The sequence below is a fragment of the Onychomys torridus genome, chromosome 8, assembly GCF_903995425.1.
Source record: "Onychomys torridus chromosome 8, mOncTor1.1, whole genome shotgun sequence".
NCBI classification, from domain to species: domain Eukaryota; kingdom Metazoa; phylum Chordata; class Mammalia; order Rodentia; family Cricetidae; genus Onychomys; species Onychomys torridus.
This window is the reverse complement of record NC_050450.1, coordinates 61,702,094-61,711,466: the sequence shown is the minus strand read 5'-3', so window position 1 is coordinate 61,711,466 and position 9,373 is coordinate 61,702,094. Positions and strand designations below refer to the sequence as shown.

The following is a 9,373-nucleotide window of genomic DNA, read 5'->3' as shown; positions in this document are numbered from 1 at the left end:
GACACCCACGAGAAAATACGCTGCAGACTTCCCACAGCTGCAGGGAAGTATTTCCACGCATTTCCACAAATGTGGTCTCTGCAAACCACAGCGTGCTCCCAGTGAGGCTTCTGAGGTACCACCAGAGGTTTGTCTTCTAAGCAAATAGGCCTACGAGAAGTTGTGCTTTTCCCCCAGAACAGCAGGGGACAGGCTAGCCACCTTTAAAACCAAAGGACTGATTTCATTCCACCCTCCAAGAGACCTGCCCACCTTCTCAGCAGAAACCCCCAGTAAATTCCAGCATTGTTTATTGGGCACAAGTGTTGAGCATGGGGTAGCAGCATACTGCCCCATTTCCATAGTAACCAACTGGCTTAGTCACATGCTACAAGTTGCTGCTTCCAGGTGTGTGAATTAGTAAGCTAAATTCAAAAGGAGAATTGGCTTTTCAATTCAGTAAGATAAAAACACTTTATATCAAAGTTGTGACTTAAAAAATACAAAAGCTAAGCCCACAGGTGTAGAGGAAAGATGGCAATCCTGGGAGCTGCCCTGAAATGCCGGTCTTAAAACTTGTGTAAATTGTTTAAGCAGACAGATCCTAGATAGGCCAGCACACCTTAGAGAATTGAAGGTAGTGGGAGCCTGCCCTCTTCCATCCAGGTGGCCTTCATAAAGTCTCTGGCATATTTGGGTCCAGCCCCAGGCTGGGCCCCGCGATGGGGAAGTATGGATAGAGGCACTGAGGAAGGGCAGGGCCAAGCCCTTCAGCCAGAGCAAATCAGGGAAAATGGCCCTACCTAGCATTTCCAAGCTTTGGCAGCTCTCAGAAGGTGTTTCCTGGCTGCCCAGCCCCTGCTGTGGCCAGGCAGCAGGTCTCAGGCTGAGATGATGGTCACTGCAGACTGGATACTACTCCAGGCCCTTATTTCCAATCCTCAGCATCCGAGAGAGAGAGCTGGTCCCATGGCCTCAGATTGGGGAGTTGAGGGGTAGGAAAGTGGGCTTGGACCTTGGGATCAGCTGTTATCCCTCAGAGCTGGGGCCCAGCACACAGCAGAAGCCAGAACGAGATACAGAGAGAGCATGGATGTGCTGTCACTATACAAAAAGGTTGGTGGCTACAAGTCAAGACTGGCTGACTGCTAGGACAGCATGGACTGCTGTACAGCCTTCTGCAGAGACTGCCGAGTCACCAGCAGGCGCACCACTTCCTCCGAGCGTTTGGTGAGCCGCTTCCGAGCCTGGTCATGGGTAACCATAGTCATGTCCCAGCCGTTCACCTGGCCCAAGGAGAGAACACAGGGTACCTCAGCTCTTTGCCCTCTAGAACAGTGGTTCCCAACCTATGGGTCACAACCCCTTTGAGAGTTGAACAACCTTTTCACAGGGGTCTGCCTGGGAAAAGACTATGTGCATATCAGATTTTTACATTATGATTCATAGCAGTAGCAAAATTACAGTTAGGAAGTAGCAATGAAAGTAATTTTATGGTGGGAGGTCACTACAACGTGAACTGTATAAAGGGTCGCAGCATTAGGAAGGTTGAGAACCATGGCTCTAGAATCTGGAAACAGGGTTTTGAGGAGCTCAGGCTATCCAAGCAGGCTCCCACTCGAATATCCCCTAACAGAGATGCCCAGCATTCTAGAGACACACAGAACAACCAGCTTCCTCGGGGGCAATAACAGCATGGCTTCAGAAACCCATTCTGATGAGTTGCTCCTCTGGGAAGCTGGGTCAGCCCTCCTCAACCCCAAGGTCAGCCTCTCACTCAGATCTTGGTTTCCTCCTCTGGGACAACCATACCTGCATGATCTTGTCTCCAATCTGCAGCCCAGCAATTTCAGCAGGGCCTCCCTCGGATATTCGTGTGACGTAAATGCCCTAGAAAGAGACAACCCAGGTAAAGCTCTGTGGTCACTGGATTGGCCCTTTACCCACAGAGCCCAGCATGACAAACTCTCAGAAACTCCTCTGTCCCTGTGCCCACCTATCCCACCAATACATTCAGCTGGCATGGACTGTGCCATGACAGCCAGGGGCCAGTGTAACTGCCCCTGGGATGTTCCAGCCTGCTGATGGCCACCTCCTGCTTCTCTAGGCTGTCTCCGCATGCCTTCCACTTAATCCCACAGGATCATTTAGGATTGTCGAAGAACGAAAAGGTCTGCTCTTTCCACACAGGCCCAGGAAGAAAAATCTGCCACCTCAGGCTTCTGTGCCCCGTGAGGTGGGTGGGGTGTGGGGGCTGGGACCCTAGTCTTTCTCACCTTGTCTGTTTTATCTTCCGAGAAGGGATTCTGGGAAGGGTCCTGGTCGATCCCACCTCCAATACTGAAGCCCAGGATTAAGTTCTCACCTTGACGCAACTTATGAATTTCAACTCTTTGCTGGTAAAAGGAAAAGCAAGTTGAGGGTCAAGGGTAGGTGGGTGAAGAAAGATCTGATCTCTGTGCCCAGCAGTAACCTCAGGCTGCAGGGTCAGCTTAAAACCATGCCAAGGGGTTGGGGTTGAGGGCTCTCTGCAGAAAGCCAACCAGACACCTGTCTGGGAGGTTGGTGGTTGGATTTCAACTCCTACATACAGCCCTTTGCCTGCAGCTCCCCCACCTTTCCCATCCTTGATCAATAATGTATTCTGGGCCTAACATGGCCCAAGAAACAGGGTACTATGGCTGCTATAGGAAAGACGCACCCAGAAGAGGACAGATAAAGCCCTGAGAATGCACATGCCTGCTGAGGCAGCTCAGATTGCTGACTACCGAGCAAGCCCTACTGAGATTATGAAAGCCAGGAGGTGCATGGGAGAAGTAGAGGAGAAATTTGCACAGAAGAGAAAAGGCTTCCTGGCCAAGGAGACTGGTGTGCACAGCACAGGACACAGGACCAGGAGGTGAGATGGGATGAAGGATGAGACTGTGGGGTGGAGGCCAAGTCATATCATCTCCAATCCTTAGGTCCTGTTCTTATGCAAGATTATATAAGAGACAGTATCATAGGGCTTTCCCAGCATGCGCTGGGGTTGGGGTCTCCAAATGTGCGGGCTCCTCTGAGAGCCCTCAGAAAGCATCCTCCAGCTACCAGAGGTTACCCCCAGAGTTGAGAATTTTAACACAAAGAAGTAGGAGTCACTTTCTGGACTCGGGAAGGCTTCAACAAAGGAAGGATCATTTGCACCCAGCCTTGAGAAATGATAGTGCACCACCTGGCCTTGACCTTCAACCTACTGGAACTTAAAGAAGAGGTAGGAGCAGGGCAAGGCATTGATGCTAGAATGATCACCGGAATGGTAGGTAGAGGAATAGATTTCTTATGGGTGGGATAATGGAGGCCTGACGACATGAGCTACTTAGAAGTGGTGATCCACAGACAAGGACTGATCATGAGGAAGTGGAGCAGAGCACCCTGTCATCTGTCTAAATCAGCAGTTTTCAACCTATGGATCATAACTCCTTAGGGAAGAACCACCCTTTCACAATCACCTGAGACCATCAGAAAACACAGGTATTTATAGTATGATTCATAACAGATCCAAAAATTACAACTAGGAAATAGCAAGGAAAATAATTTTAGGGTTGGGGGTCACCACATCATGAGGACTGTATTAAAGGGTTGCAGCATTAGGAAGATTGAGAACCAATCTAGATAAACATAACCATCACTCAGTTGGGGACCCAGTGTCATTAGTTAGGAGTGTCAGGAGCCATTGCACAGGTTTCCAGAAGGCAGATCTCTGGGGCCAGAGTTCAGGGGAGAGGCCAAAATGACTGTAACACAATCAGGATGTTAACTATACTTGAGAGGGTAAGATTGGGAGGGAAGCATCTCCACCCCATGAGCAATCCAAGACCGGGAAAGAGGCCAGGTCTGCCTGCTTTTGCTCAGGCATGCACCTGGCATTAGAATTGGAGGACTGTGAACTTAGGGCTTTCACTGGCCTGAGAAGAGGGAAGAGGAAAAGAAACACGATGCCTAAGGCCCAAGCATCCTGCAAACCTACTCCCACACACACACACCTCCCTACACACCCACCAGCAAGGTGCAAAAGGAGACAAAAAGACCTGCGACTGATTTCAGGGAGAAGTCAGGCAGCAAAGTGTCTCTCCCTAGATAGGGGTGAGCCTGGACTCCTTCCTGGAACAGCTAGGGAAAGATCCTAGAAAAACCAGACTGGTGCAAGTGAGGTGAAAACCAGGAAGCTGCACACTGGCTCAGCAAGATTTCCTTCTAGCCCTGGCCTGAGCTGGGGCTCCAAGCTCACCTTCCCCTGCCACCTTGATCAGTGGCTTAGGTGCCCCCACCCTCTTGACTTTGGGAGCTCTCCAGCGCACCCATCTAACATGACCGGTCCCTACAGCTCCAGGGTTAGGACTCTGGGGCCAAGAGAGCCTTGACTCACACCTGTAACTCCAACACCTGGAAGGCTAAAGCGGGGATACTGCCAGAAGTTCAAGGCCAGATAGGGCTTAAGAGTGAGCCCCTGTCTGGGGAGTGAGAGAGCCGGGTCCTTTCAGAAAGCTTCCTTTATGGCTGGGCACTGACGCTTCTCCGAGGTAGGATTCAGCACTACCCACCTCCGCCTCAGGGTTGGACGGCAGGCCCCATCAGACCATGACCTTGATGCTTAGATCTACACCCCTCCCCCTTGTTCCCTTTGCCTATTCAACTGCAACTGATACACGAGACAAACCCCAGAAGGCGACCCTGGAAATTTCTGGAACATCAAGTGGCATGCACAAGAACACACACTTTGAACCAAGGGGCTGGGTATCCTGAAAAGTTCTGAAAATTAAGTGTGGCTCTCGAGGAGTCGGTCGGTCCCCAGAGCTAGGCCGGATGAGAAGGGGGAAGGGGCTGCTAGGACGAACTCTGGCCAGCCCCACCCCCTCAATCTCCTACGGCTAGGCGGCAGAGTGCCGGCTGGAGCAGAGGAAACGCTTCCTCATTCCAAAGGCTGCGACTCACTCACGGACGTCGGCGCCCGCCCCCCGCGGCCGCCCAGCTGGGGACACGGAGGCCCAGGACAGGGGAGTTTCCTAACACTCCCACGGACCAGCCTTTCTCCTCCGTCCTCCCAGTCCGCGCCTGCTAAAAGGTAGCCATCCGGCGGCGGCAGTGCACGGGATCTGGCCTCTGCTCGGGGTCTCGGAAGGCTCTTAGGTCCCAGCCACCTCTCCTGGCCAGGGAAGGCTGCAGCATTGTTCAACAGAAACTGCAAATGGAGCTCTGGCCACCGGAATGCACGCAGGAGCCCCGGGTCCTACGCTTTTTCTCCGCCTGTCTAGATGTCAGTTTGCCGCTCTGCGAAGTGGGGTGAGCCAAGAGGAGAAGGAGCCCGCGCGAGCGCACTCACCACTACGGCGGTGACAGGCTGGCCCGGGATGTAGGACATTTCGGCTCAAATCTGACAAGCAGATAGCGCCCGGTGAGACCCGCAGCGAGAATGCCCACGGCCGCGCCCTCCCCGGTTAACAAAGGGCAGCCCTGCTCGGCCCGCCCCCTCATGAATACTTAACAAGCCTCCAGCCAATCATCAGCCGGAGCGCTGTAGGGCTTGCGGGAGTCCTGGGACTAGTGTGCTGAAGTGGGGCGGGAGGGGAGCGTGCCCCGGGCGCAAGCGTGGGAGGGCGGGGCGGAGTTTGTGCGCCTGCGCGAGCCGAGCCCTCCCAGCAGCCTCCGGCGCAAGATGGCGGCGCGGGACGTTCCGCGTTCGCCTGTGTGACGGGGACACGAGGGACTGTGTGCCGCTGTGTTCCAGGTAACTCGGCCAGCCTTTCGGGCGTGTGCCGATGTGCTGCCGTCCCAGGCCGGCTCGAGCCTCAGCCGCGGCGTCGCGTGGAGGTCAGAGGCCCAGGCGCGGTGTCCGGAGGTCCCGGGGGAAGAAGGCGCCGCGCGCCCAACTCGCCGGGCTTCGGGCGCCACTTGTAACTTGGTTTTCTCCGCAGTTCCGCGTTGAGTCGGCGAGAAGGCAGAAGCGGAGCCCCGGCGGGTGCGATGGCCGCGGTGGTGGCCAAGCGGGAAGGGCCGCCGTTCATCAGCGAGGCAGCCGTACGAGGCAACGCCGCGGTCCTCGATTACTGCCGGACCTCGGTGTCAGCGCTGTCGGGGGCCACAGCCGGCATCCTCGGCCTCACCGGCCTCTACGGCTTCATCTTCTACCTGCTTGCCTCCGTCCTGCTCTCCCTGCTCCTGATTCTCAAAGCGGGAAGGAGGTGGAACAAATATTTTAAGTCCCGGAGACCTCTCTTCACAGGAGGCCTCATCGGAGGCCTCTTCACCTACGTCCTCTTCTGGACGTTCCTCTATGGCATGGTGCACGTCTACTGAAATGAGGGCAGGGGTGACTTAAAAAGAAAAGAAAAAAGGTTGGCAGGACTCTTGCCGGCCGTTAACACCGTGTAGACTTACTTAGTTTTTTGTTTGAGTTCGCTGCTTGTTCTGTACTGTTATAATTTATATCTGAAGACAGAGAGCCTGTAATATTCTTCAGATTAAATGAAGTGTGACACTTTGTCGAGTTCTTTCCTACCTTGAGGCTGAGCCACTCTTTGAAGTCGCCAGAATTTGCTCCTAGCAGGCACTAGGCCATAGCCTGTAATTGTCTTGGATTTCCACCTAGTGGATCCAAAGGGCTTACAGGAGAGAACATAACGTCCATCTTAAGGACTGTTGACAGTTGGTGGTACCAAGCATTCTCTGTGTGCCGGCACTGTGCCATGTACATTTTGCATCAGGTATGTTTTAATTCTAGCAATAACTCTGTGGAGATGTTACTGTTAAACTTCTGTTGATGAAGAACCTGAGGCCCAGGGAGGTTAGCCGGCATCGCTTCCCACTAACCACTGCTTTCCGGTATGAATGAAATAAGTTAAGTTCCAGTTACCTGGTTACAGCTAGTTACCTTTCCTATAAGAAAAAATGCAAGCTATTTTTCTAAAATGTGTCCTGTGGCAGCGATTAAATAGGTTATTTGGACATTTAATCAAATGAGTTTGTTTCAAGTGTAATGCCTCTGACTATATGTTCATTCCTACCCCTTTTGAAGGAGGGTTTTAGAATGAAATACGTAATTAACTGAAAAATACAATTGTATTAGACTTGTAGTGAACATGTTGCACATGGAATTTATAGTCTAACTGGCATTTATAGTCTAATTGGCATTACCTGCTTTTACAGATTATAATAGATGCCATGAGAGAATACACAGAAGCACTAAGTTTAGACTATGTTTGGAAATGGAGTCAAGGAAGACTTGAAGAAATAACATTATGTCTGAGACTGAACGGTTAAATTACAGCAGAATAAAATAAGGGAAGGGGCTACTTTGAGGAAAAAAGCATGTAGAAGAGCCACAGGCAGGGAGGATGGTGGCCTTTTATTAGGCCATGAGGTATCCCTGACCAAATCATAGAAGGCCCTGGGGGGAAGTTGGCCTTGAATTCATGAACATTTAGGAGAAGTCTTTGAAAATTTTAGGAGCAATGTGAATTGGCTTTAGGTTTTTTTCTTTTTTTCCTTTTTTTTTTTTTTTTTTTTTTAAGAAAGGGGTATGAAAGATCAATTATAAGAGCTCTTTCCCAGATTCTAGATGGTCTGTGCCTGCTCAGTAATGGCTCAAGCACCCAGTCCTGAATCCTGTTTGGACCACATGCTTACATCTCGTGCCAAGAAGCTGAGGTCACAGCTTTACCTTCCTGTCCCAAAGAGCCCTCTCCTGAGGATCCTGACATGCATGTTTATAGAATAGGAGCTTCTCTATGTGGGAAGGAAGGGCTCGTTCCTGATGGATTCCTGACTTGATTTAATGATTTTCCTGTTGTTGAACTGTAAATTTGTTGCAAACATTTGCTGCCATAAAACTGTGCAATGCCTGCTTTTATATTATCAGTTTTGAGCAGATTTAATCCTCGTAGGGCAGAGTTAATTTCAAATACTTGCCAGCAATTATCCAATGAGAAGTACTAGTTATATCACTGTCTTCCTAGTCTGGTTTTTTTTTATTATTCATAATTCTATGTAGGTCCATGTGTCTGCATGTTAGTGGGTATGTGCACATGAGTGCAGGTGCCCACAGCAGCCAGAGTTGTCAGCTTCCTTGGAGCTGGAGTTACAGTTGTGCTAGGAACAGAACTTAGGTCCTCTGGAAGAGCAGCAAGTGCTCTTAACCACTGAACAATCTTCTTCCTTGTCTTTTAGCATCTGTTCATTTCAAGAGTCTCCTTGGGGCTGGCAGGGTGGCTCAGCAGGTAAAGGTGTCTGCTGCAAAGCCTAATGACCTGATTTCAGTCTTCAGGACCCACATTGTCAAAGTGAAGAATGGACTCTGACCCTCACAAGTACACTAAGGCAAATGCACGCCTACACACACACACGTGTAATTTTTAAAAATACCCCTATGCTTTGATTTGAATCTACGTGGTAACAAGGCATGTAACATTTGTTATTATTGCTTGTGTCTGCCTTTTGTCTAGACTTACATTTTTCCTCTACATGGGGTAATCATGAAGGGAAAAAAAGAGGAACACATTTAAAATTGATGCTTTTTATTATTTTAGAAGCAAATAAGTGTCCAAAAATACATATGACAGACAGGTCCCAGAAAGTGCCTGCCATCTTGGCCCATTTGACTTTGTGCTGGCTGAAGGGAAGAGTCGCCCTCTGAAGAGTGTCTGTCCCTGTGGGGAGGGTGTGAGTAAAACTAAGTGGTGCCCTGTTCAGATAGGAAAGATGCTGTGATTAGGGACTCTAATCCACAGCTCAAACACTTGAAACAAGGCATGTTCCACCATTATGATGACCTCCCCACTGAGAGGAACAACTGATGGGAAGAGGGAGGGCAAAGGGCAGCTATGACCCTAGCGTCAGGAAGAGCAGTTTGTGATTTCATGGCTGATACCCAGGTCACATTGATAGCACCCAATATATCAGTTGGCTCACATCATGATGCTCCCAAAGGTATGAAATAACTTTTAGGACAATCCTAGATGGCCCAGTTTAGGCTAGAGACTGACACACAATTATCCTGGAAGACAGAATAGGAAGGGGCTCTTGGGCTAGGGCTGTAGCCAGTAAGCCAACCAGTGCCCAGAAAGAAAAATAGTGTTTCCCCAAAGTTTAGGAGTACTTCCCAACTCACTTCCTGAGTTAGAAGCCTCATTCCACCTGCAGAGGCTGTGATGGGAGGATCCAGAGTTTGAGGCAAGCTGGAGCTACAGAGGAAAACCCTGGAAGGTTTCGGTCAGTTGGTTTTGTTTTAATTTAGGCAGCTGATTCCCATAAGATAGATGAGCTGCCTTATATCAAGGTTACGCAGAGGGAAAGAAGTAAGGGGTGAAGGGGCCCACAAGCCGACTTTGGCAGAGTGGGCATCCCTGTGAGAAATTGTAAT

General features: G+C 50.4%; 2 protein-coding genes across 3 annotated transcripts; one reads left to right on the top strand and one right to left on the bottom strand.

Annotated features, from left to right (window-relative positions):
• Positions 1 to 273: 273 nt before the first annotated feature.
• Positions 274 to 5,584, bottom strand: Tax1bp3 (Tax1 binding protein 3). The gene is made up of 4 exons (XM_036197665.1): positions 5,339 to 5,584; positions 2,256 to 2,375; positions 1,792 to 1,869; positions 274 to 1,265 (listed from the first exon to the last, which is right to left on the bottom strand). The coding sequence occupies exons 1-4, from the start codon at positions 5,375 to 5,377 to the stop codon at positions 1,128 to 1,130; spliced, it is 375 nt and encodes a 124-aa protein (XP_036053558.1). The 5' UTR covers positions 5,378 to 5,584; the 3' UTR covers positions 274 to 1,127.
• Positions 5,585 to 5,629: 45 nt separating this feature from the next.
• Positions 5,630 to 6,967, top strand: Emc6 (ER membrane protein complex subunit 6). Of its 2 annotated transcripts, none has more exons than XM_036197666.1 (2): positions 5,630 to 5,743; positions 5,931 to 6,967. In XM_036197666.1, the coding sequence occupies exon 2, from the start codon at positions 5,980 to 5,982 to the stop codon at positions 6,310 to 6,312; it is 333 nt and encodes a 110-aa protein (XP_036053559.1). In that variant the 5' UTR covers positions 5,630 to 5,743; positions 5,931 to 5,979; the 3' UTR covers positions 6,313 to 6,967. The 2 variants fall into 2 exon arrangements, with proteins under 2 accessions (XP_036053559.1, XP_036053560.1); XM_036197667.1 differs by having other exon boundaries at positions 5,630 to 5,826.
• The last annotated feature ends 2,406 nt before the right edge of the window (positions 6,968 to 9,373 follow it).